General features: G+C 39.5%; 1 protein-coding gene and 1 long non-coding RNA gene across 5 annotated transcripts; one reads left to right on the top strand and one right to left on the bottom strand.

Annotated features, from left to right (window-relative positions):
• Positions 1-29: 29 nt before the first annotated feature.
• LOC122822967 (urotensin-2 receptor) lies at positions 30-1,357 on the bottom strand. Its single transcript, XM_044102121.1, has one exon. The coding sequence runs from the start codon at positions 1,142-1,144 to the stop codon at positions 71-73; it is 1,074 nt and encodes a 357-aa protein (XP_043958056.1). The 5' UTR covers positions 1,145-1,357; the 3' UTR covers positions 30-70.
• A 6,760-nt stretch (positions 1,358-8,117) lies between these two features.
• Positions 8,118-26,811, top strand: LOC122822966. 4 transcript variants are annotated; one of them, XR_006369257.1, is made up of 8 exons: positions 8,118-9,640; positions 9,711-9,816; positions 10,278-10,398; positions 10,708-10,825; positions 12,601-12,727; positions 14,082-14,190; positions 14,533-14,646; positions 26,364-26,811. It is a non-coding gene; the product is annotated as an uncharacterized LOC122822966 (long non-coding RNA). The 4 variants fall into 4 exon arrangements; XR_006369258.1 differs by lacking the exon at positions 12,601-12,727; XR_006369259.1 differs by lacking the exons at positions 12,601-12,727; positions 14,082-14,190; positions 14,533-14,646; positions 26,364-26,811 and adding an exon at positions 12,084-12,473 and having other exon boundaries at positions 8,121-9,640.
• Positions 26,812-27,884: the final 1,073 nt, after the last annotated feature.

The raw sequence follows: 27,884 nt of genomic DNA, 5'->3' as shown, positions 1-27,884 counted from the left end.
AAACATACTCACCTGTAGCACTTCTTGTCTCTAGGAGCCTTTCCCCGCCTCCCCTCCTCCAAGAAAGAAGTCACCTGAGCGTCCCCATCACCAGCGTCTCGGAGTTGAACTCGTACTGGTTGCTGGAGGACGCCGACTTTCCCCAGGAGTGCAGGCTGGGCGGCCGCTGCTTGAACGAGGACGTGTACTTGTAGAAGCTCCGGTGCCTGTTCTTCAGGTACTCCCGGTAGTTCTTGGTGAGCAGCGTGTAGAGGAACGGGTTGATGCAGCTGTTGGAGTACGTCAGGCTCGCCACCAGGTAGTTGATGCACGTGTGCGTCTGCGAGGTCAGGCTCAGCGGTTCGGCGTGGTACAGCGGCAGCAGCTGCCAGATCCAGAAGGGCAGGAAGCAGGCCCAGAACACCAGCACGATGGTGAAGATCATGATGAGCACCTTCTGCTTCGGGGACCGTCTGCCGCCGCCGCTGCTGATGGCCGCGTTGCGCTGCGACTCCAGGTAGGTGCGCGCCAGGCGCACGTACAGGTAGCCGATGACGAGGCCCGGCGCCATGATGCTGGTGCCGAACAGCACCGTCACGTACACCTTGTACGCCAGGGGAGCCCACGTGGGCGCGCACATCCTCTTCACGCCGCCGTCCGACGTCTTCTTGGTCGTCTGCGCCACCATGACCATCATGGGCACGGTGAGCACGAGCGACAGCAGCCACACGCCCCACGCCAGAGCCTTGCGGTAGCTCTTGGAGCGCCGCACCGTGTCCAGCGGCTGCGTCACGGCCAGGTAGCGCTCAGTGCACATGACGGTGAGCGTGAAGATGCTCGCGTGCATGGTGAGGAGGTCCAGGCTGAGGAGGATGCGGCAGCCCACGTCGCCGAAGTACCAGTCCTTCAGGAAGTAGGTGGACACCACGAAGGGGATGGTGGACAGGTACAGCAGGTCCGCGAGCGCCAGGTTGATGATGGAGATGTACATGGAGGTGGCGAAGCGGATGGAGTGGCACATCACCACGAGCGTGTACACGTTCCCGGACACGCCGATGATGTAGACCACGGACAGCAGGGTTCCGAAGGTGGAGGTGATGACGAGCTCGTGGTCCACGGTTCCGGCCCCGGCGAGCCGCGGAGTCAGAGACCTGTTGTTCATCATGCCCCGCGCAGCTTCCGCTCCCGCTCGGCTCCCGGTTCAGCTCCTCTCGCTCGCGAAGGAGTTTGAGGAGAGAGAGTGATAGAGAGAGAGCGCGCACCTTGGCACGGCTGGTGGTTCTGCTTGTCCTGCTCTGCGCTCACAGCGGCGCCGCGGCTCCCCGCTTTTGACGTCACCCCAGTAACATCGACACCCCCCCCCCTTTACGTTAGACTGACGAGCTGTAGGCTGACTTATCAGCTGACGGTTTATGATTTCACGCGGGAGAAAATGATTTCCTTCTTTATTCTCTTTGCGCAAAGATCGGTGAGACAGACAAACTTCAATTTTTTATTTTTTTATTTTTTGCAGAGAGAGCGCAGCAGGACCTGAACATGGTCAGAACAGAAAGCAAAAGGAACTGATTTCATTCACATCTCAGCAGTGTGGGAGCCACGTGAGTCCTCCTCCTCACTAGGCAGTTTCAGCAAATAACAGTTATAAAAGATACATACTCCAGCTTTAAAGGAAAAGCAAAGAAAGTTGCTGGCCCTCCTGCCATGTTGGTCCAGACCTAAACAACTTTGAAATCTTGTGAAATTAACTTGAATTGATTAAAAGGTGATAATCCCAAGTTGGATGGCCTTGACTTTCCCGCTAATTTATTTTCCGACAGCCTCCTGTACCTGTGCTCTGGCTCTTTATTGATTTGATAAATTGCATTATTTTCCCAATTTGTCTTTCAGCATCGTGACACTTTCTATAACCTTTATTCTCATCGGTCCTTTAACCTCCCTCGTCTTTTCAGATTATTGGATATCCAGCAGCGATGACATTTTCCTAGACGGACTAAAGAGTCCTCAGGTTGATCTGTCCAGCTGCCTCTGCCAGCCTCTCTGAAAGTTGGAAGAGGACGCTTTAGTCAGAACCTCACAGCTGAATCATGGACACAGATAAAACATCAGCATAACACCAGAGTGAAAAGGATGTCTTCTTCTTAGGGCTCAAAGGGAGATGCAAACTTAAAGCGTAGAAACATTTTATATCGCAATCGCAAGTAACTATGTTATCTTCAGTTGTTATAAAACTGTTGTGTATGTATCAAATATGACTGAAAAGAAATTTGTCTTAATAGTTTAACGCCTTGAAATTGGTCCTCTGTCTCTTTAAGAAACTCCTGTCCTTTCTGACAGGAAGTCATCACAACATGGCTCCTCTATTAACCCTTAAACTAAGTTTTTATCAGCGTTTCACTGAGAAGTAGCTCCTATAATGAGCTCAGAGGATCCTCAGTTCCACCAGGAGTTTGCTAATTGCTGCTGGCTAGTCTGAAGGAGCTGACAGAAGCTCTGAAACGTGGAAACTGCAGCTGTGAGGAGGAGCCGGGTCTCAAAGGCAGTGCTAAGTTCAACCAGGCGTTTAGCACAGTTGAATGGTTGCCATGGGGATAAAAGGATCTCTCAAACGTTGCATAAAAGAACAAGGCAGAACTTCATGTAAGTTGAACGGCGTTGGAGGGAAGAATATGAAAAATAAAAATGTTGCAATGAATGTTGCACATTTCAATCGAATTCCAACAACTATCTGATAAAATGTATTCCAACCTTCATCAGTAAAAGATTCATGTCATTCCAACTAAACAAGACATCTATTCCTGGCTACCTCCTGAGCAACCTGAACTTTTCTTGCTTCACGTTCTTTCCTCGCGTCTCGTCTCGTTCGGCCCGACATGTTTCTGCGTTCGCCTCGCTGCCGACCGGTGTTTACTGACCCTCCTGCCTCCCAGGCCTCCTTTATGCTCTCTGCATCATAAACCAGAGTCTATTTTCAGCCACAAGCCTTTGCAAGCCGCCGTGCTCGTTTGGTCATCAAGAGCCACTTTTACTGTGCCATGAAAACAAACAAAACGTATTCCCCCGCGCCGTCTGGCAGAATCTCCATAACCAACAAGAGAATTCGACGCTGTTATTCCAATCTGCCAGGAAAGAAGAAGAAAAGCCTCACCAGGTGTATGATCATGCATTACTTACACTGTTTTCTGCAGCACCTGTCACAGATGCACTTTCGTCATTTGATGCATTATTTACACGATGCTTCATATTCTGATTGAAACAGCAGAGAGGCGTCTCGTTTGTTCATCGACCGGAAGAACTATGCATTTTGGTTTTCAGGCTGACAACATTGGCAGAATCTCAGTGTATTTATGGATCACACAACCATAGAATTTGCAGACCTACGTTTTAATTTGAAATGCATTTCTACAGCACTCAAGAGAAACCCAACGTGTGCGTACTGTTGTGTTTGTTCTCAGTCTCCGATCTTAGTTTCCATAGTGATTGTAGACGGATGTGTGCAAACAGCTTACAGTGGCAAAAACAGGGAGGGCCGTGGACGAATGCAGCTCGAATTTGATTTTCAGACAAACTACATCAGTGCTTGGATCAGTACAAATACTTTAAATCATCTTCTGAAACACACAACCTGAAGCTTCTTGCGCAGCTGGTGAGCTGAGACTGTGCAGAGACGGGATGTGGCGTCCCAGCCAGAAACAACGAAAAACTTCCAAACTCATGGAACTTTATTGGCAGCAGAGTTAAGAGGGATGATGTGTTTTTTCACATATAGTCATTTTATGGCACAGTCATGTAACTGTTACCTTTAGTTATTATAAAAAATAATGCATAAAAAATTACTTGGGAAATTTGACTTTGAAATTGGGCCTCTGTCTCTTTCTGAAACTCCGCCTTCAGGAACTCGTCACAACATGGCTCCTCTATTAACCTTTTAGCAGCATTTTTAGCAGCATTTCACTGAGAAGTAGCTCCTAGAATGAACCCAGAAGATGCTCAGTTTGCTAATTGCTGCTGGCTAGTCTGAAGGAGCTGAGTGGTTGCCACGGGAGATTAGGAGATTTCTCGAACGTGCATGAAAAAAATAAACCAACACTTCAGGTATGTTTTTGATGAGGGAATAATAGTGTAACATAATGTGAAGCTCAAAAAAGTCTTTTTTTTTTTTATAAGATACTGCCCCTTTAAAGGCCAGACAAAGAAACATTTTTAGTTTAATATCATGTTATAAGTCATTCCCTCATTAAGGCTTTGATTCTTTAATGTGTAATTAAAGAAGGGCCCGTTTGTTTTTATATTTTATTAAATGATATGCTAAAAATTACTTATATCCCTCTTAGTAATAATCAGCAAAATTATCACTCCCAGTCAGAAGTAACGTCGTAACAAATGAAAATGGAGAATGGTGGAGCTAAACAAACTCTCACCCAATGCCTGCTTTGAACCATGACAACAGTTTTTAGAGTGTAGGGGGGAAAAAAAACAAAAAAACACTTTCTTTAATCTAAGAATTGAAGCATTCTGACGATGTTTTCTGAAACTGGATTCTCCAGGGCGACGGTGTGAAAACAAGGCACAGTCTCCGTCGAGGTGTCGCAACAGAACGGAGTCATGCACGGTTCACGGCACGTGATGGAAAAGGAGCTGAACACAAACGCATGACAAACTGCAGCATGCCCATATTTATAGAACAATAACTGAGGCGAAAGGCGGCAAGGTGCGAAAAAATCAACTGAATCGCTCAGTTTCTCATATCATTGAAGCAATTTCGTCCCAGGGTTTTTTTTTTAAAAGAACAAAATTGCTTCACTTTCAGGTTTGTAGAAAGATGTTTGAGTAGCTCTCTTAAGAACCTGGCAATGCACGTCAACCGGCTTTCTGCCTGCTCCATCACAAAACCTCGATTTGCTTCTTTTTCAACCAGGTCTGAGAGAGAAGTAAAGAATCCTTCAGCTGAAAACATTCTGCTGCAGGCACTTTTGAGACCTTCTCCAATCATCAACTTCTATTGACGAGATGCATATGTGACGCAGATGTGTCTGGTAATACATAAAAGATATTTAAAACAAAACAAGACAAGAATTGAAGTTAGGAAGACGAGTCAGGAGATCAGACAGATGTTTTCCTCGGCAAGGCGATCGACAGAATTTCAACAAAAAGAAAAATGATTTCTGTATGATTTGTGTCTCAGTTTGTTGGGTTCCACTGGTAGGAAGCCAGTTTGAGTTGCTCTGGTCTGATCAGTGATCATCACTCGTTGCTAATAAAACAAGCGTTGATCGGACCAAATTGGAAAAACTACAAAAACCAATGGAATGAGGGTGTGAAATTTGGTATTTTGCTACCAAATTAAATTGTGCATTTGATTAGTTTCTCAATAATGCAGAAAGATACTAAACTACAAGGAAACCCGAATAGATAGACAATAGTTTAGGTACAATAGGTATGTGTATGAAATGTGTGTCAACATGGGCAGCGAGGCAATATGAATAATGTTGGAAATAAAAAGAGCTGACCATCAACAATGAGGAGATGAGGAAGTGATGTAGGACTGAATTTAGACTTTTGATTCTTGTAAACTTAACGTCATTGTTGTACGGATACTGGTAGTAACATAGTGACGCATCACACGAGTCACATGATCAACAACAGGGTGTTTCCACTGGCACAAACCATAAAGAAGTTTGGAGCAAGTTCTGACATTTTTGGCAGAACTTGCTCCAAAACTTTGGACCCAGCTGTGTGTGAGTATAACCACTGTCCTCTGCATCTCTCTGTGTTAATTATGGTGTTGAATGAGCTTTAAACAGACAATCTTGGTTCAAGGTTTACTGTCAATCATCCACACAAAAACTCATTAGAATGTGGACAAAACGCCCCCCAACAAATTCAGTTGCTGAATTCAAATTACACTGAAAATAAAAAAGAAGGGGGAGAAAACTGTTTGGAATAATTTCTGTGATTTGGTTTCGGTCCTTAGACCAACTCTTCCACCTTTTCCCATAGGTTTTTGGCGCATAGAAATAGAAAAGTTAACTATAAGCCTTCAATTTAAACGTGGCATTTGGAATCCCCTGGTTGCCTCTGTCAGTCCGCCGATGCTTTGGAGACATTTTGATTCATTTAATTGTTTGGCTTTATGCTGCGGTTCTAATGATTGCTACGGTATTTTCCCTGATGTTTATTTTATGAACTCTAAATGGGCCGAATCTTCCTTTAACACTTGAGGTTCTGCAATAACTTCTATTTACAGCCGCGAACCTCCAGCCCAGATCCCGTCAACAGCGGCTTTAACTCGCCTGGTAGAAACGCTAAGGAGAAGCAGAGCTAACAGTTAGCAGGTGGTACCAGGTGGTACTGGGGCTTCGAGCTGCGTCATAACTCGCGGTGACAGTTGCAGTACTGTGTCTTATGTCAGGATGTCTGATATAAAGACAGATATTCTTTCTATCTGTCTGTGGGACCGACTCAAACTGCCTGTAGCGAACCGGGCTTTTAGCAGAATTATCGGAGAGGCCTTGTCGCTATGACGTAATCTGTCTAATAAGAATCAATTTTATGTAATAATTAATCTATTGTTAATTCTAGTAAAATTTCATATTCATAAATTGTCTGGCAAAAAGCCTCTATTTTATCTGTTTTTACCTGAATTACAACACTATACAGTAACTATACAGACCTCTACCAATCCCAAAGCTGTAAAGACTCTTGAAGCCCTAAAATTCTTTAACTGTATTCCCTGAAACACTGATTATTTCTGTTTGTGCTCCTTGTATTATACTTTCTATTGTTTTTACTCCTTGTAACCCCTGACATTTATTTTTTTCGTTTTCCCCCATTCTATACATTGTATGGACATTTTGATGCAATAATAAAAAAAATAATAATAATAATCAAAAAAATGGATGCAGACCTTGAATTCGGACACAGCTAATATCAGTGTGGTTGTTGGAGGACTGAGCTACTTCCGCATGGGGGCGTCATGTCAGTCCTGTGTGTTTCAGTTCAGTTAGAAAATAAAAAAGGCGACTTAAACAGCAACAGATCATCAGTAGAGCTGTAGCTAATCTACCACATTGATCACTTATTAATAATCGCAAATACAGTAAACATCAAGCCATAAAAACATAAAACTGTAACAGACTGCATATTCTGTTTTTGTGGCGATATTAATATTACTATTATTACTACTATATATATAGTATGATTTATACTATTGTATATATAATTATATATATATAATATATATTTGATCTATGACATCATTCATAAACCCTGATGTTCTTTGATATATGACATAGATCTATGTCATAGAAGTCGTCATAGTTACAATGAGCTCACTGTGGTTCTGGGGGAAGGTCCTGCTTCTGATCGTTGCTATGGAAACAGTCAGTAACATTTCCGTTACTGTTTTTTTTACCAGTAACAATAATAATGTTAAGTTGTAATAACTTTATGTTACATTATTACTACTATTATTATGAATAGTAATAATAATTAATATAATTAATACTGATCATTATTATTTATTTTACTGGTAATTATTTATTATTGTTATTAACAATAATTATTATCATTTATTAGAATCATTTTAGTGTAGTACTTACAAATATAATAATTGCTATATTACTAAGTATCATATTAATTATATTTTATCTAATTAATTGTACATTGATCAACATACTAATATATCCATATTCATATTAATATTGCTATTATTATTACTACTAATAGTAATTATTAGTATAAACAAGTTAAAAAAATTTCCATCATCCATTTATTATCTAGTGTGCAAAAAATCTTTTTGTGCTGTGGGAGGAAGCCGGAGCACCCGGAGAGAACCCATTAATGCACATGGAGAACATGCAAACCCCATGGAAAAGAACCAGGCTGGGATTCAAACCCAAGACCTTATTTCAGATCAGTTCTGCATGACTCAAACTATTAACCCTTTGCAGCTTTGTCACTTAATCATTTGAAGCAAATGATTAATCATGACGGACGTCGGAAGTTTATCTTTCAGGAGGCTGGGGATTAAAACAGGGATTTTAATAGTTAAATATTAAGTTTAGATGGTTTATTAAAACCATTAATCCTTTAGGGCTATAATCTGCTTGTAGCTTCGTTCACTGACTCCGCCATGAACAAAGTCTTTCAGTCTCTGTTGGCCACTTCTAGTAGCATTGAGAAATTAAAGTCGGACCAAGAAGAATCTTCAAGACATTTTATTCCTGGTAAAGATGCCATTTGTTTTGGCTTTTCTATTTTGGATGGTTTGCATTTTGCGGTAGGCTTCTTGATTCCTTCATGATTGAGCTGGCACATTTTATACGTCACAGCCAAACACTATTAATTGGTATCGTAATCTAATTCTTTGAAACTTGAAGTTCACACCTCCATTGGGCAATCATTCCTCAGTAGCCGAGAGTCTAGACCCCGTGGATGAAGCAAAGCGTAAATCAAGGAGCTGGTTGTTTCCAGGCTAGTGAGACACAACAGATAGAAATGGATCTTAAGTATGTGTGCATAGATGCGTGTCTTTGTCAGTGACTTTTGGGACAACCTGTGAGCAACAAAAACCTTCAGCAGCCATGGCAACTGCGGCTGTCAGACAGCAGAAAACGATGCCGGAGAACGCGGGTGTGGCTTGTTTTGAGTTTTAGCTGAAATTGTGATTTGTGGAATTTCTAATCGTATCAGAAAAACATTTGTTCTGCTTCTGGTGCAACTTCTAAAAGAAAAAAAAGAAAAGCAGCACAAAGCTTACTTCAAGATTTTATTGTTGTATCACTGTCATCACTGATTTACATCAAATGTAAATTAAGAGAGAGTTCATCTCAAAACAGAAAGGGGAACAGTATACAACACGTCAAACAGGTCCAGTGCAAAAACAAGGTAACAGAAGTTTTCCGAACTACATGACTAAGAACATTAAAATTTTTCACACATATATATTTATGTTTATATATACTCATGTATTTGGTCTCATTAATCACAACTTCATGGAAAACACCAATTATTAGCTAAAACTTGTATCTTGTAGCCCAATATCAGTTTTTGATGAAAAAAAAAAAAAACAGACAATAAATGATCAGCATTTTGGAGATTTTGCATTTCAGTGGATTATTTCTGTCCAATAATGAGATATTTTAGTACACAGTTAAATGCTGATTATTTTCACAACCCAGTTTCTGGGTAGAAGCTGTTGGATCACAGGTTGGGTTAGTTTGACCAAATACTGGATCAAAATTCATAACTCAAGATTTGGGTCAGAAATGTACTGGAACTGTACAGCTTGAATACTTGTGTTGGGTCAGTGGTTGGGTAGATTTACCCAGTTGTAAACCAGTGTTAAAAACACAAGTAAAAATTAAGAGTTAAAAAGTAGCAAAGTTAAAAAATATGTTTATAAATATAGGTTAAAAGCTCTAAAAATCTTTAAAAGCTGTGAAATATGCCTTTAGTGATTGCTGTTAGTGACGATTAGGCAACCAATAGCTGGTTGGTGAAATCACAGTCTGATTTCACATCAGCCAATAAGGTTGATTGTCCCGCCCCTTCCAACTGCTTGCTGAGCTTTTGCACAGAACGCGTCAGACAAGCTTGAGAGCTCACAGCTGACGGTTGTTTACGTGAAGAGCTTGTCAAAATTTTATGAATCTAGAAAACGGTAAGAAAAACAATATTAATATAAATTCGCAAAATATATAATTCAAAAATAGTAAATCCGTTTTTGTTAGATCTCGGAGGGTTTCCCTTGAAAGCGACTGAAGCCGGAAAAAGCCGTCGATAGCGTCGGAGCATCGGTGAGAGACCGCACGCGCTCGGCAGTTGGCAGTAAATTCGGTAAAAATTGGCTAAAATACGTAATATCTGATCAAATTTATTAAAAATAATTTTTTATTGTAAGATTTTTTATTATTATTATTATGGGTGTTGTATTTTTTTCTGTGTAGTTGTACTTGTTTTCTAGTACATGTTCTGGTATTTCAACTGCCATTTCAGTTAAGTGCTTTATAAGTTCTTTTCTGTTGGCATTGCAGGGAACTTCTAGGTTGTAGATGTTCTTCATTGGGATTTTAGATTGAAATATATTATTATTATTTTATTTTCCTTTACCACATATAAGCTAATTTCTTTAGTTTTGCTGATGTGTTCCTAACATTGTATTCTGATGAGATGGATATTGTTGTACAACATGAAAAAAAAAACTTGAGACAGTATGAAAGATCTCTTTAATTATAGCTTAAGCTTTATTGATATTGGCATTTTATGTTCTAAGATGTTTTACTTTGGCCTTGTTCCAGGTCCGGTTTTTATTTTTGCCATGTTATGGTGCAATTTTTGGCCTGTGGTGCCCAGAGACCCGATGATCTTCCTCATCTGAACTTGGATGGCGAGCCCCAGCCCAGAGAATCAAGAGAACTGGTAGACAGTGACCCGACTGGTCACTAGCTGTGAAACATTGAATTGACAGACACATTGGAAAAGATTTTGATTTGTTTATAAGTTTACATCCACAATTGTTATTATATTAAATTCTATTCTTTCTTACAAACACTGTGTACGTGCTGTTGTTACTCACACCCAGGCTCCCTAGAACTTAGAATCTTCTGATCTGGCCCAACTTTCTTTGTAATTGTATAGAATTGGTATTAGTCATTGAAGTAAATAAATTTATCTGCCATTTATTATTATCAGGTGAATTTAAATAAAGCTTTCTTGTGGGTTACACAGTGGTTGGGTTAAAGACAAAACTTGGAAGAAGCCACGCCCCTCTTCACAAGCCTCCATTTTCAACAAGACTTATCGGACTTGCTTATCGAACTTCTCCTCTACTTTGAGATAAGACATGGTAAGTAAAAAGAAGATAAAGTATTTTATTAATAAATAGAATTTATTTTGAACATGATTAATATTTATTTTTATGGTTATTTAAACATTTGCTTTGACAGTGCTTTGGTGTTGCTACAACACGGCTGTTGAAATTTTTTTTTTTTTTTAAAGACAAAGGGGAAGGAATAGAGCACAATTTGTCAAGTAAATTAAATTCAATTGTTTAATATAACCTCAATCATATTTGTTCGTAACTTAATTTGTTCTATTTTTAAAAATCAATTCATTTTTAAAAGTAAAGATAGTTTACGGTTTGTCCCCTGATTTTCGCCGGCTCAGTTCACTAACAGGGTCAGTTAATCCTTACTTTACTTGATTGCAGAAAACTCTGTAGGAAAACGTCAAATAGACGACAGGAGAAATATTTTGTTGGCCTAAAAAAAAGAAGAGGGGGAAAAAAAAACTTTTTTTTTTTATTATGGCAATACATGAACTCCACAGTCAAAGAGTAACTTCATGACATGCTGGATTGAATAAATTTGGGTTCAGCATATCTGTGACCTGGTTTAAAAGCCGAAACAGAAAGGGAATCACAACATGTTCAATAAGACTTTGTGTAAAATCTGCACAAACTCTGCGAGGCAACATCATCTCAGTATGGACCCACATTTCTGAGGAACCTTTCGAACACCCCTTTGACTTTCTGCCATTAAGAGTTACGGCTGCACCCCAGTACTAGCAAGATGCACCAAATAAAGCGACCAGTAAGTTCTTAATGCATTTGTTTAAACAAAAAAAAAAAAAAAAGAAAAGAAATGCTCTGGATGTGCTGATGAACTTCCCTTCAATCCAACTGCTCATCATCATGAAGTGGGGAAAAATTGCAGAGCTGTGACATCAAGAACTTCTGATTAGTTGCCTAAAACTCAGTGTAGCAATCTGTCATATTTCCATGTTTTGTTTTGTTTTTTTAACCAGGAAGCTTCTGCCTTTGAGAACAAGTAAAGTTCCCTGATGCACTTTGCTCAATAATCAGCACTGTGACAGAGATAGAGACTTCAGCTGAGCTTTGTCAAACTGTGAGAACCTTAACTTGAAGACTGCAAGCTGCAGGCTTTTTTTTTTTTTAGCATAGCATTATCAGTTCTCCTTAGGCCTAATATTAAGAACTCTGAAGTCAGATGAGGGATGAAACAGAATGCATTGTAGAATACCCCTGATTAATTTTGAAAAGTGGCAGGAAGCCAGATTTCGCTGAGTGTCATTTTGCCCTGCAGACACAGACAACCCTTCACCCCCCTCCAGGACAATCAGGAACGGGAAGCAGTTCGTCTTCCGACTCGGTGCTGCACTGGCATAAGATGATGTGACGACGTGGAGCTGTGAAACGACGTCGGTTATCAAAAACGGTTTCCGACGAGGGCTGAGTGGAATCAGAAATTCACACAACCATGTAGAGTACAAATAGCACCGTGGCATCAGAGCCTTCAGAACTACCTTAATTCTTTGTGGCAAAAATTCAAGAAGGTATCTGAGACATTGTTGAGAGATTATCATGTTAAAGTCATGCTGTCTCCCTATAGAAGATCTATAGAGTACAGTCAGGGACGTACGTGGGCATTAGTGATGCTCTGAGAGTTTGTGGCGCTTAAAAATAAAAATAAATCCTTTTAATGATTCTAACAGGGCTGAAGCAGGACTAGTGTAGTCAGACCTAAGACAGTGAGGATAAAGATGTATGTTGCATGTTTATGACCTTCTGATTTCATGTGTGTGTTTTCTCTGTTTGGCCAGCTCTCACCGTACATCGCAGGGAGGCGAAATGAGGAAAATAAACGGTGTCTATAAGTGCGGGGACAGCGGCTTCTCGTCTTGCTGCTCTGTTGGCACTTGACAGGGGAATATAACCAGGGCCCGACTGGTGTGTGGGATATGTTTTCCTTTGAAGTGGGTAACCATCGCCCTTTGAAGTCAGGATCCACTTGTAAGCACTTCACAGCTGTGAAGAAGAATAGTTGAGACGATGCCGGGGGTTTTTCCATCCCTCCTCCTGCCTTCATCTCTTCCTTTCGTTTTTCCACATCTGAAGACCCTGGACGTTGCCACTGGTTTAACTCGGGATTCAAACAGACCAGTCAACAATCGATTTGATCAATTCATTTGATATCAGGAGATTTTAGGTCATTGATCTTTTAAGTGTTGCTCAGATGATTGCATGCAACAACAAAAACTAGCAGTGACGTGTGTATATTACGTTTCTCAATACAGCAGGACAACAGAAATTGTAATGTCACTTCAGACCAACAGAGTTTTTACAATGAAAAAGCGCAAATATGTTTAGTTGAATAATGTAAGCTGTGAACTGTACAAAAAATGCTATCAGTGGCTCTTTAAGGTAACATCAAGTCTTTCTTCTGACCTGGTTCTTTTACAGAGGTTGACATGCAATCAATCAATCAATCAATCAATCAATCAATCAAGTTTACTTGTATGGCACATTTCAGCAACAGGGCAGTTCGAAGTGCTTTACATCATAAAAACACATAATAAAATGCAAATGTTCTCAGACTCCCTGATCCATTTCACACCCACAAACTTCAATGATCTTTCTATTTTTTTATTAATGGATTTTGTGTGATAAACCAACAGGAAGTCTTTTATAAATAAAAACTTGACAAGCACAGTGTTCACCTGTGTTCAGCTGCCAGAGATCTGCTTTTAGCTAAAATTAATAGCTGAGTTGTTTCTGGCATCTGGAGTCGGGTATTTTTATTCTCCGCTTAATAAACTGAAGGTCAGCCAGATTTGATGCGTGTCGTCTATGAAGGTCATTTTTTCCAAATCTTGGACAATGATCAACTGGATTTAAGTTTGGGTATTACGGGGCCATCCTAACACGCAGCGATGCTTGGAGACAAGCCGTTCCATTGTTGCTCTGACTGCAGTGTTTTGGGGGTTGTTGGCCTAAAAACATTTTATTTCAAATGACATTTCTAATAACATAAAAATTATCAATATTATGTAACATAACCAAATTAGGCAATAGATATTTTGTTCCTACAGTAAAGCTTTAAAGTCACAGACCAGAGTTTGTCAAAGCTCAAACTAAACTCACAGGTTACTGCTGTTCCACCTGGACGTGTGCTGGGGTCATTATTATTGTCCCGTCTCAATTTTTGCATACATATTTTTTCAATAATACAGTTTTTTGGTCCCTATTTTGGTGTTTATTTAGTTTCTCTTTTCAAAAAACTTGTTTTCTTCCCCTCTGTTAGTTTGCCTCTGGCTGGCCTTGTGAATCTCCTTCAGCATCGAGCCTTCCTCTACATACAGCGCCCAGTTTCCATCCCGATCTCCGTCGTTCACATGCTTACGCCTCGTCAAGTATGACATCTCTGTGTAACTTAGTTTCATTTAGATTTGTGTCTATATTTGTATAAACAGTAAAGTTTTCCAGGGACATTTCCGAGAGTAAGACATAAAATCCCAGCATGTCAGTATAAACAATGACATTTAAATATAAGAAGTTAGTTTTTGTTTCCCCCCAGCCTTTTCAACTTTAACTGCTCCCTTGATGGAGATTGTTCGTGTTTCGAACTGTTCTCATCCTGCTCTATTTTTATCGCGTTTTGTTCATTTGCAACACTGATTATTGCATCTGTTGGAGCTCGGGAAGCACTGATGGTTTGTTTGGTTCCTGACTTTGTTGTTCCCCTCCTTCCACAGACAATCATTTTAGAGAGACAGTCTGTAATGGCAGCTTGACGTCAAGCCACCACTCGTTTAATCAGCCCCATTAGATCTCAAATCACCGCCCTGACATGACCGCCAACAGGGAAGGTATGTGCCGTCCTGATGAATGCTCTTTTTGGTTTCACTGTTACCAAATCCCTGCAACCCCTGCTAGGGACATTTATGGATGTGACAGAAAAACCGTAAATGTTGGTGTTAATTGTGGTTCTCTATTTCTGCTGAATTAAGTTTCATTTAGTTGATTTCAATTAGTTAATCAATAACTAATTGACCAAGTGTTTTTTTTTCTGCTCTTAACATTTTTAGCCCTTATTTTTGTAGCACTAGAAAATTCCTTGCTTTTTACAGACTTTTAATTGTCTTAATTCCTCATTTGTTGGTGGTAACCAATGGTAACGGCATCGCTGAGCACAGGAACAATTCTGTTTGACTTGGACGGCATGTTCAGAACAAACCTGTTAAATTTAGAACTTAGGTTTTGTGCAGACACTGCAACAATTACCAAAGCTTTGCAGATACTTGCTTGTAAGACATTGATTTTGGAAACACTCCAAAACATTCAACAGCCAGGAAATGTAGCTAAATTGGAAACCAGGAACTTGAAAACTAAACTTGCTGCATACAAAAAGTGGCTTCTACCCTTTGCTGTCTTACCAAAAGGTGGGTTTAATTGTTCTTAAAAACGGTTGAGTCAAAGATGTATCAACAAAATCTCTCATTTCACTAACCTAGAAAAAAGTCCTTGAAGTTGGAAACGAGGCCAAACTAGTTTTTGGATAATTAAGAATAGTTTTCACAAACAAAGAACGTTTCAGATACTCATAGCACAGCACCAAAATTTGTATGAATAAAACATGAAATAACTCATACAAAGATGTAAAGTAATATATGTATTCTTATAGACCCAGCTTCTTAGTGAAGACTATGGAAATGAAACTCAATATGATTCAAAGTTGTAGAAATATCTCAAGGGATGATGAGTGGAAACCTTTGCTTAATCAGCAAAGTATGAAGCAAAGATTGGGAATTAATTGGATTCTTTTTGTTTTAATAAACTTGCAAAACTCTCAAACGTTGTTCATCGTTGCCATAACTGGGTGTTGAAGAGTGGAATTATGAGGAAGCACATTAATAGAATTTGCTTGACATAACAAAATTCAGAAAAAGTGAAGCGCTGTGAATACTTTCCTCTTGCTCTGTGTCAAAACCTTATCAGGCAGAGACTGAAGCGACCCCTACTAGGGACATTTTTGGATGTGACAGAAAAGATGAAAACTATCTAGCTTGTTTACTAGGTGGTGCTCCAATTTTGTAATTTTGATTTACATTACAAATTTTTTGTTAATAAATGCTCCTGGAATTTATTACGTTAATCGTAGCTTTCAAAAACAGCCAGCTGAGGTGAAAATAAAAATCTGAGTTGACCTCTGCAAAGGATTCAAAGGAAAGTTTTAAAGTGTTAGTTAGTAGAATCTGCAGCTTAGGTGAACTAAACCTCCCTACACCAACATCTGTAGCTTCTGTCACTCATCCAGCTGGTGTTTGGAAAGCTTGACAGCAGGAGTCATCGCATGTGTCAGGTTGTGTGAGTCATCGGCTTCACACATGGGATTCCTCCATCCACACACTGTAGATGTAGGGTTCAGAAGTTCAGTGGAAAGTACAGAGAAGAAGACAGGATGACGCGAAGGATCACTGTGACGTTTTTAGAGCCGCTGCTTTGTTCTTTTTGTAAGGACAAGTGAAGTTCAAACACAACTTAAACTTTCAGAGCCAGACCTTTAGAAACTTGGTGAGTTTTTCTTCGTCTGTCAAAGACAGAAAAATGCATCAGAATTGTCGTCGGTGCCTAATAATTGAAACCTTTAAATAATTGAAAAGGTACCAACCGCCTCCTGGCGCTCGAATTCTGTCGCCACTGAGCAGAATTCTTACATCCTCTTCCTCAAATTTCAGATTTCACTTACAGAACCTCATTTTCATCCCACTGGTCCTATGAAGAACATCGGCCTGTGCGCATTTTCAACACACCTTTCAAAACTTAAAATCAGCTCCAATTCAGTTGATCTTCTCCTTTGCTGTCTTGCCAAGACAGCAAAGGATGTTTGCTGTCATACGTCACCGGATGTTTACAAGTCCTGTTCACTACTAATGAAATTAAAAGCAATAATATGGCTGACAAAAGCTAAATACTTTATATTTTCAATTGGAATACGACTTCAATTTGTGTTGATGTCGCGGCGCCTCGCATCATGAAAATTACTTGGATTGTGAATAGATTTTTGAATTGTTTGTTCATGCATTTTATTACCAGCATCTACTACCTACACAATAATCACAATATCATATAATAAGTCTTACACTGGGAAGAAATACTTGATTCCCTGGAATAGGGATGATTTTATTTGTATAATGACAACCTTAGTGTACCCAATGGCATTGTACATCACATTTAATAACTAATCACTCATCAACACTATCCGGATGCTGTACGGTGACGGGCAAATCACGACAGAATGATCATTCTGAGTAATTATCCATCTCAACAGGGAATTATGCATCCCTGCCTCTTTGCTCATGACCCTAACATTAAATTAATCGCTGAGCCAGGAGTGTCATTTATCTGAAGCAGTGCAACAGGCCTGTCTCTCTCTGTATTAACATATTCATGAATTGAAATAATTTGGAAATTTAGAGAGTGAAATTCTGAGCGATGCTCAACTCAGTCAGTCTGGATGGAGATCATCTGTGAATGTTGCTGCACAATAAATCAGTAACGATATATATAGTGCGATAGATACGTGATCAATCTCCATATTGACATATTAAATATCCATATTTAATATATGGATATTCAAGAATTCCACTGAACTCCAATCCAGAACCGCACAGCATTCTGGGGGACGTAGGCAGAGGGAAACCCGCTCAGTCTCTCACGGCGAGCTAAGCTAGGTGAACTGGCTCGCTCATTGGTTACCTAGCAACAGTATGTTAAGCAGTTTGAAGTTTCGTCATCGTACTGCAAAACTGCTTCAAAACAAAACAAAAAATCACATATTTAAAATAAAAACTAATCAGTAGTTATTGGTAGATATGAAATACTTATACATTTTTCAGTGGTATCGTTCAGCTGTATTTGTGAACAGCATTTCTTTAAATCACGAATACCCAGTGAGAATTTGGTCTGGACTTTGACTGGGCCGTCTTAACCCAGACTTGGTTCCACACCATTCTGCAGCTCAGTCTGGTTCATGGTGCGTTCACACTAAACGCGTTTTGAGTGTCAAGTGCATCTGCTTTACATTCACAATCTATGTGGAGGCGCGTCGAGGGTCCGTCACAGTGCGTTTCACGCGTCGAGTGCGGCACAATTTGAGCCGTTTGACGTGTCAAGAGTGTCCCAACGACGCGGCAACAAAAAACAACAGCTAGAACTATTTTGACGCGCCTCCACATAGACTTTGAATGTAAACCAGACATCTGAAACACTACGTGCAGAGCAAAATGTCAAGTGTCTTTATTTTCTTTTAAATCAAATGAAAGAAATCGTTTGCACTGATTTATGTTGGTGTGTCACATAAAATCACAATAGAACACATGAGTCTCAATGTAAGAAAATGTGGCAAGGTCCAACGGGAATCAATGCTTTTCAGTCAGACCAGACACCAAGTCTTTCTGTTTTATTGAGAAAGACTCAATAAAGAACATTTATTGAGTCTTTCTTGGCCCGTATTGCCACCAGCAATTATCTGGCCGTCACATTATATTGAGTGCAGCATAATTGAAATTCCTCATGTTGCCTCAATTTCCTGTTTGTAAGTTAGTTTTCTGCCATAAGCTGACGGGCAGTTTGCTCTAGTGCACCTATTGACTGAGACGTTCATCTTGACTAATTTCCTTGTCGGCGAAGACTGCGGGTAATTTGCGGAACGGACGAGATGACGAGACAAAGATTAGACACTCGCAAGTGCAAAATGTCAGAATGTGCGTCCAACTCTGCTCGACACATATTCTTATGTCTAAGAAGTTGTCTAATTGTGTTTGATTTAGCAGGTAAAGCTTTGTTTAATGTAAAATTCTAATTATTCTGTAATATTTTGGCCATTAGCTTCTTTACTTTAAGGACTTTACAAATAGCCATCGTCCAGTTTGCCACAACTGATCTGAGTCACATTTTGTGAAATGTCGGAGATTTTCTGTCCACAAACAAATGGATTTTTCTTTTAGCAACCGAAGCAGCGGTAACAATAGTAACAGGAAAACTAAAGATGGAATCAACTATATGAAAGGAAGTAAATCATGTAACATGCACTAAACATTGACTGTATTCTATGAAAAGCAGTAGAAAAGCATTATTGTTCATCTTTGATTTATGTATATGTGCAGCAGGGAATAATGTCATGCTAAAAAGATAAAAATGTGGTGCAAATAATAAATTCTTCAAAGTTAAATTTGATCAAAGGCTCGTACAACTTTCCGTTTTACGCCAAAAATGAAACCTAGACGTCATGTGTGTCAGCCTGGTGCAATAAGCAGGTAATCGTTTAATCACATGATAAATTAAAGTGAAACTGACAGAGACTTCATAATCCATTTTATTTCTGGTTTTGGTTAAGAGTCGTTTTAATTTCCTGTTTATTTATTGTTTTTGATTGTTATTATTTTTGGATATTTAATATATTTTCCAGGTCCAGTGTTAAGGATTCGTTACAAAATTTAACTTTAGAAATCTTAGAGAGAATGAACTTATGTTGCTCTGCCACATACACTACTTGAAATTGTTCTCAAAATAACAATGTTATTGTTTAGGGCAATAATTATCGCAAAATTAGTGATTGGGACAGACCTATGTGTGTGTTAGGGGTGTTAATCGCTTATTCTTTTATCAACAAGCTTTTGCTTTTTGTAGAAAACGGAGCCGCAGCTCCATTTGTGGCTTCAAATCAAAATCGAAAGTCATGTTTTTGAGGGAGAGTTTTGCTTCTCATTTACTTCAAATACTGCAGGAAAGCTGGAATCTAATTCAAACGGACTCTCGGCGAACGAAGGCAGATCATTAAGACGTTTTATTCAGAATAAGACACCACTCTGCCTCATTCCCAGCTAATCTCAGAGCAATGTAGCATTTTCATTTACGCCGCGGTCTTGTCGAGCCACCGGGCAGAGCAATTTCAGACATTTACACTCCAATTAAAATGTGTACTTTTTGCGTCCGCCGTGATTTAACGCCGGTCCCTGGCTTGTCTCGCCACAGTGACACAGATGCACGCGTGATGGATGGACCCCCGTCTTCTTTCCCGCTATTTGTTATTATCATATTCATGAGTAGCAGGCTGTAATTAGTTATTTTCCAAGCTGGCCCACTCCCTCTACCGAGTCCACATGTACGGGCATGTGGGAGTGAAGACAAATGGAGAGGACACCGGGGACGCAAGTTCACATAATGAGGGAGGTACATTTCCCCCCTCACAGATCGCACTGTGAAGATGTGAGAGACGTATTCAGTGTATTGTACTGCTGCCTCTGACAGCTCAGTCTGCAGCTGATTAGACATTTATCAGGGGGCTCTTTGGGTCATTGCAAGTGGAAAAGGGTCAAATGTATTTTCCAGTAATTGGTTCAGCTTCATATCTGTTGACAAACCTGTGGATAGACAAAGAAGTGTGATAAGGAAGAAAAGGTTGTGGATACTGTTATGTCAGATGGCTGCATTTTGCTTGTGTGTTTTGGGGAAAACAGATGAATTAGAAGATTAGAATAAAAAACCCCACCAAAGTCTTTTCACCGTTTTTCTGTGTGGTCGCCTTCAACAAATTGTGTTTAGTACCCTTTGGGGCGTTAATGTCGCTGAGGATGGACAAGAGTAGAAAAGGTCAGCCTTCACTTTCCTTTCACTTCAATTTGAGGAATTGTAACCAAGCCGAGGTTGTAGTGATACCTGATGCATTTACCGGTTTGTTTCCTCCATCGGGTCAGATCTTTTTGTACAGCTGAATACGCTCAAGTGAACCCTGGTGCAGACCAAACAGCTGGGCTTGTTGAGGTTGTCTTTCAAACGAACTCTGGTACGGTTCGCTTCGGGTGTAAATGCAGACCGACCTCGATCCAAACCAACCGCAAGAAATGTGCATGTTTTTGGACTTCCTGAGTCACCTTTGCTGGTCATTATGTTAAAAACGAGTCCATTAGTGTAGCTAGCGCTGCTACTGCATGTGCTGAAATCGTACCTGATCCGCCGTTTTTGTTTTTTGCGATGCTGCGGTCGGCATGTTGTGGGTCACGGGAGACAGAACATCCCGTCTCATTCAGCTTGCAGCCTCCGTTTCCCGACGCCTTTTCAAAATGAGAAATATCACATTGCAAAACCTGAGTTGACTGAGCTGCTTTTGACATTCAAAATGCTGTTGCAATTGTAATAACACAACAGAAACAGCAACAGTGGGATCCGACAAAGACAAAGAACTACCTGGGGAAATAAATGATGGGAACAGTGATTACTGGATTGTTTGATTAATTGAATAACAAACAGCTGTGGGCTGATTCACTGAGAGAAAAATGTCAAAAAACCAGAAAGCACAAGGGAAATGCAGAAAAAACCAAGCACAAAACAATTAGGAAGGTGAAACAATGACAGAAGCAAAACGTGACCAAGAATATAAAATGAATCCAAACAACCTCAAACTCTAAACAAGCAAGTCAAATGAAAGACGATCAAAACTTCCCATCAAAACAGGTTGAGTGATCAACTGACTAGACCTACTTTCAATGTATTTTTTAAAAATATAAACTGATACAAACACCAATGCTCTCCCCTCCCCTAACCCTAAACCCTGATAATCCAAAGTAGCAGGTGAGTTTATCCCGTTTTGGTGTCGTGGGTTAGTACCAATCTCACCGTACCACACATCCAAGAATATCTTCTTGTCCAGCTCATCCATATCTGAGGCAGTGCAGTCTAAAGATGTGGGTGAAAATGTGTCAAAATAAACATTTTTAGTCTTTTCCTGAGGCCAAATGGACACGGTGTTTGGAGACTAATGATTTTGAGACCTTGCAGCCGAATATGTACAGCCATTTCCCTCCAGTTTTTTTTTGTAAATTTCCTGTTCCAGAGTGCCTCGGCTGAGTGGGCGATAAAGCAGCTAATTGGCACTCAGCGTGTGTGTGTGTGTGTGTGTGTGTGTGTGCTATAGGTGCGTGCGAGTGTGTGTGGTGTTTAAAATCCTGGAATCAGTTCTGAAAGCAGGAAACGGCAGTATTAACAAACAGAGCCGTGTTTATAACAAGATCACATCAAATGGTTGAGGACTCCAAACTCAGTCACTTAGACTTTATGACACAGTGGAGGGAAGTAACGAAGTACAAGTACTTTGGAATTTGCCCAGCTTGTCAAGTTAGAAATGTTTGACTTTCTGAAATGTTCTGAGTCTCAAAAGTTGATCTTGGAAATTCCCACCTTTTTGTGAGAAAAAAATCTAAAAATTAAAATTTTTTTTTTTTTTTAAATTTAGATTTTTGGAGCTCAGAAGTTTCCAAATTGTTTTTTCTGGAAGACTTTTGGGATTCATATCAAAATTTTACAGTTTTTTTTTTTTTTGCAAAAATGTACTTTTTTTTTTTTAAATCTACGATGGTAGATGACATCGGTTCAACACACATCAAACGGCCTTATGATTCTTATAAAATCTGTGTATCTGAATTACTTATGTTGTTTTTATTTAACCCAGTAAGTTGATCAGGGTGTGGAAGAAATTTTAATCTGTAATTCATGGCTTCCTTGTTTCAATGGAAAACAATAATCCAAGGCGGCCTCTAAATAAAGTAAAATATAACCAATAATATATACTGTAGCAATCCAGATCAGAAAATGAAGAATTAAAATTTGGCTTTTTATTGCTAAATAGATCACTGCGTGTGACTAATTTATGACTGTCATTTATTTAATTGAAAAATCTACTTATCCACAATTTTTTTATTTAATTTAAAGAGTTGACTTGATTTGGATTTAATGTAATACACAGCAGCGCAAATAATTATGAAAACAACAGAAAGGTTTGTAAAGTTTTAATAAGCTCAAATTTTAAACCCACGATGTGTTTTTGGATCCACCCCCAATTACTTTGATGCCCCTGAAGGTATTTATTGCATCAGTCAGTTTAATTTTGTGTTGAAGTACACAAGAATAAGAAAATACTTTCTTTTTTTGTGAATTGCTGAGCTGGATGTACAGCTGGTAGACTCTGTTGATGGAATTATAAATAACTTACCGTTGTTGTCTGCAGCAAACACTTTGGGTTTCACAGGTCTGGTTAAAACCTCGGCAGATCTTTAAATCCCAGAAAAGTCCCTCTTGGCGATGGAGGACAATTTAACCAGCAATTATACAGAGCTTATGAATATTACATGTCTTTCTTGATCAAAGCGGAGCTTAGTGTGACCTTCTGCTTCTGCCAAGCAACTGTGGTCAGTTAATACCACAGCAGGTCAGGGGAATGAGGCAGTAACAGCTGATGTAGTCTAAGTATTAACTATGGCTGATAGGGCAGAGTGAGGATAGCTGAATAATAATTTCATTGTTTCTATTACATATACACTGTACCTTCATTTTTTTGGTCAAATCTTATTGTCATTTCTCTGAAATGGCGTTTGTTCAGCAGAGTATTTCTGTCATGAAACTCCAGGCACCGATGTGAAATAGTCGCAGATTGTATTGCAGATGCCTTTCTGCCTGCGTAACCATGGTTACACAGGCAGCTCTAACTTTGAATATTGGGTGTCCAGATCAAGCTGAGAGTAATAAAGGAGCGGGACTTTATCGAGCATTGGCGCTTATCGCTAATGGGTTTGATTTAATAATCCAAAATGATGTGTGAATAAGTCCAGGACAGAGAAATGAAAAAAATTTTTTTTTGTAATGACATCTTCTCGTCTTCCAGCCGAGATCATATATTTATAGTTAAAACCGTGTATAAGGTGTAAAAAGACAAACAACTTTTCATTTTCTCGCTAAAGCTGCATTATTTAACTTTTACAAAAAAACAATGTTTTTTACATATTTGTTAAAATTATCATGGTCATGACAGTGTAACATACTGCAACATACTGCGGTGTTTAAATGTGGCTAACCTGTTTTGAACCAGTTAGGATGACATTATTCAACACTAAATCTTTGCTTGGAATTTCAGAGACGTGTTGTCAGTAGTTCATAGAATAAAAGAACAATGTTCTTCTTAGTTAAACATACATCTATAAAAAGTAAAATCAGAGAAACTGATCATTTTACGTGACCTCTTCATTTTTTTTCCAGAGCTGTATATATATATATATATAGCCCAGTCATTATTTCTCACATTGCCCCACACTTCAATGAATTTATTCCCTCATTTAAGCAGAAAAAAAAAATAAAATCTGGCGCACAGATAGAGCAGTTATTGTTTTTCCTGCATCTGAAGGCTTTTTACTTCAAACAAGACAATGTGTATAATCTTCTGAAGCACAGCAAATAAATCACTTTGGTTATGCTTGCAGTGTGCAGCATAATTTCAACCTGTATTTTGCCAGTTTTTGCATTGAGGATTTAACTGGAGAGAGAGAAGAAAAAGCTTTACTTTAGATTTGCAGCACTGCAGAAAACAATCTTCCCTCTCCCACTCTATGTACTTAAAGTCAGAATCTGACGGCGCTGACCTCTTCTTCTCCGTGTTGTGTCTACAGTCAGCTCTCTGTTCTCTGGGACGGCTCCCTGCTGTAATGCCAGAGTGCCATAAGAGATACTGTACGCATGCATAAGCTACGATGTGCGTCCTCCACACAAATACAAACGAGGACAGGATTTCTACCGGGTCAATCCGTGGACAGAAGTTGTGAACAGTGACGTTGCACTGTTTCAGAGCTGTAGCCTCCCTGTAGCTTTAGCAATGGCAGCGGAGGAAGTCCATGTCAGCCAAGCCTCAAAATACTGAATTAACATCAACAGCCGCCTCATTCGGCTCTGCACTTCTCTCTATCGGTGGACAATATTTTCCAGGATGCTTCATAGCGTTGATCTGCCGTATTACATACTGGCAAACGTTAGCGATTGGGTAAAATTTAAAACATCAACGCGCACCGGGTAGCAATCGTTTCTCGAATACCGAGAGACTAGACACTCTGTACAAAGCAACATTTTTGCTTACGCAACTGAAGGTAACACAATTACTTGATGGTGCTATAAAATGCCTGGAAAATCATAATATTGCCAAGAGGTGGTCATTTATCGTATTGTTCATCATTTATCGTGAAAAATTTCTAATCATGATAAGAATTGTGGATTAAATATCGTATTATTGGAAATTTTATTTGTGCTATTTTCTTCCCTATTTGTTCTATTAGAGCATGAATAAATATCAGTAAATTTAAAACATGATTAAATGCAGTTTCTGTGTGCAGTTTAGTCTATTTCAAATGAGAATGTTTTTCGAGAACTATATTTCTGCCATGCAGTCACAAATATATTTTTAAAACATCTTTTTTTTTTTAAATATAATTTTTATTGTTGTAATTGTAACACATAATATTGCAATAAAATTCCAAGTACATATTGTGTCCTCCTAATGCTGCTTCATTAACAGTCAAGACAACAGTCAAAACATCAGTATATTCCTTTAACTGTGAATCAGGTTATTGGGAAACAAAATGCAGTGAAAACCCTGCATGAGCCGACTGCTCCCAGCAACACAGCAGTCTTATTCATCAGTTGGCAAAGTGCCCTAAGACAGATTCAAACTTCCATCTCTAGTGAGTTGAGAACAATTGAAGTCACTGGAGTTTAGATGTGAAGACAAAAACCAAATCATTAGCGTTGCACACATACATTACCATCTCTTGTAGGCAGCCATGACGGATTTCACCAGTCTAACTTCAACCACTGGCACACAAAAATCATTTGCATCTGCCTTTTTCTTAACGCTCTCCAAACCTTTGAACATGAGAGGCTGCATTTTGAATGCTGCCTGCCACAATGAATGCATGTGTCTTTTGCAAGCAAGCCATGGATTCGTGTGGTGCTGCTGCTGACTGAAGCATCCAGGCAGGATGAGTCATGTCTGGCAAAAAACTTTCTGTTGTGTAGGAGAAATAAAGTTCATCAGCAAAGTTTGCCTTTGGCTAGTGCAGTGCTTCTCAACTCCAGTCCTCAGTCCCTCCTGCTCTGCATGTTTTAGATGTGCCCCTATTTTAGAAACAGCCGATCCAAATGATTGTAATACCTGTTCTGCAGGCATCAAGTTTATCACTAATAGATTCAATCCAGGCAGCAGGGAAACACCTAAAACATGCAGCGGACCGGAATTGAGAAGCTCTGGGCTAGAGACATCACCTACACAGCATCTGGAAGATTTAAGCAATGGATGGATTATTAATTGAGGAAAACAATTGTTTCTTCCTTCAATGTTTACTCTGTTATAATGAAAGAATAGTTTTTAGAGAGCATGCTAATTGAAAAACAAGCTGTCAGTTTCCCAAACAGTAAACGTTCCCACAAATAAAGCCCAGTAAGCTAGTGTGTTAGCTGCATGCCAGCTAACATGCTAGCTAACACAATAAATAGCCTTTTAGTTACCCACAATGCTACATGCTACCCAACACACAAACTAACACATTAGCTAGTGTCTTAGCTACGTTAGCTGCCATACTAGCTAGTGTGTTAGTTTCCCACAAAAAAGAGCAAGCTAGTAACATATACTCAGCAAACTTAGCAATAAAATACAGTGATTTACAAACACAGCTAGAAACTGAATTTTCTTTTTATTTCTTTACCCATCCAGGGGTTCCTCTGTGGGCTCCAGTGTCCCCTACACGAAAGCAGGCCGACAGGAAAGGGGGAAGGAGAACGTCGCCTGGGTTCCAGGAGTCGAACCTGCGACAGCCTCGCCGAGAACTCAAGGCCACCAGAGATGGGCTGTGCTTTCCCCCATGCCGCCACCAGAAACTGAAAATTTTGCCAATTCTTCTCACCTTGCCACTGTTGATGAAAAGAATCCCCACAGCATAATGCTGACTGAAAGATTTTCTTTATGTTGCTAAGAATAAACTGGGAGCACTTTCATGACCCTGCTCCCCCCCAAAAAATCTAAACATTCAACCCAAAAAGTTGAAAAAAATTTATGTGAGACCCTTTACTCGCATCTAAAATAATTTATTTTCTACTCTATTCCATTAAACATTGCCTGTTTATTTTATTGCTGAGCAGGTGAGAAGAAAGTTTTGTTGCAAATGTTACAAAATTATTTTGTTTTGGTTTGGTGTTAAATAAAATGTCAATGAAAAGCATTAACTTCTGATTTTGGCCTGCAATGAAAGAAGTTTGGACACCACTTAAAAAAATTGAGAAACAAATAAATAAAATAAATTAATTCCACGCATCACTTCGGGGTAGTTTTTTTCCCTTTTAATTCCAATAAAACTCACTAAACTTTGTCATTATAATTTGACAACAAGGGGGGAAAAGTTGAAGGTTTATTGCAAAATCATAAACACTGAAATTGGAATATTCCTTCTGACGGTTGTCATTTTTTTTAGTGGTTGTAAAACATAGCTACTTATATTTCCAAGAAATGCTGGACACAAAACACAGTTGTCAGAGGAAAAGAACACACACCAGAATTACATAGCTACTGTCTTACATTTCCTACACCTGTCTGCTGAGAAAGGCATCCTGCAATGGAAAGAACTTGTTTTCCCCGTGCCGGTGATGTTATCTTTCTGAAGCATTGACACAAAAGGCGCTAACAGCAGCTGATTAAATCCTCGCTCAGGGTCACGTAGGACAGTCAGACTTTATTTACATTCAAAGCACTTTTATGCTAAACAACCGCAGCAGGTGACATTAAAGGGCCATTCAACCAGTTAGCTTTTGCTAACATGTCAGCACCTCGTATGTCTGTCATCCGCTGTTTCACCAATTCTATTGAATATCACCGGCTGAGGGGAACCCTTCAGAAGCTCTACAACTCTAGTTGTGACTCTGGAAACGTGTGTTAACTAGTTTGTTAGCGACACGCCAGCTAACATGCTAGCTAACACACCAGTTAGTGGGTTAGTTTCCCACAAAAAACAGTAAGGTGATGTGTTAGCTATGCGCTAGCTAACACACCACCTTAGCGTGTTAGCTTATTTTCTGTCTCTGTTGAGAATTTTTTTTAGTCTCTAGCTGCAAAGGTATTCATACCCCTCATCTTATTTTATTTTATTGTATGGCATCACAACCACAGAACTTAAGTAAACACATAAATGTGAAATGAAAGGAAGATAAAATATGCCGAAATACATGTATAGTGCATCCAATT

Source organism: Gambusia affinis, linkage group LG20 (genome assembly GCF_019740435.1).
Source record: "Gambusia affinis linkage group LG20, SWU_Gaff_1.0, whole genome shotgun sequence".
Lineage (NCBI taxonomy): Eukaryota > Metazoa > Chordata > Actinopteri > Cyprinodontiformes > Poeciliidae > Gambusia > Gambusia affinis.
Note: the sequence above shows the minus strand (reverse complement) of the source record. Positions and strands in the feature narration are given on the sequence as shown.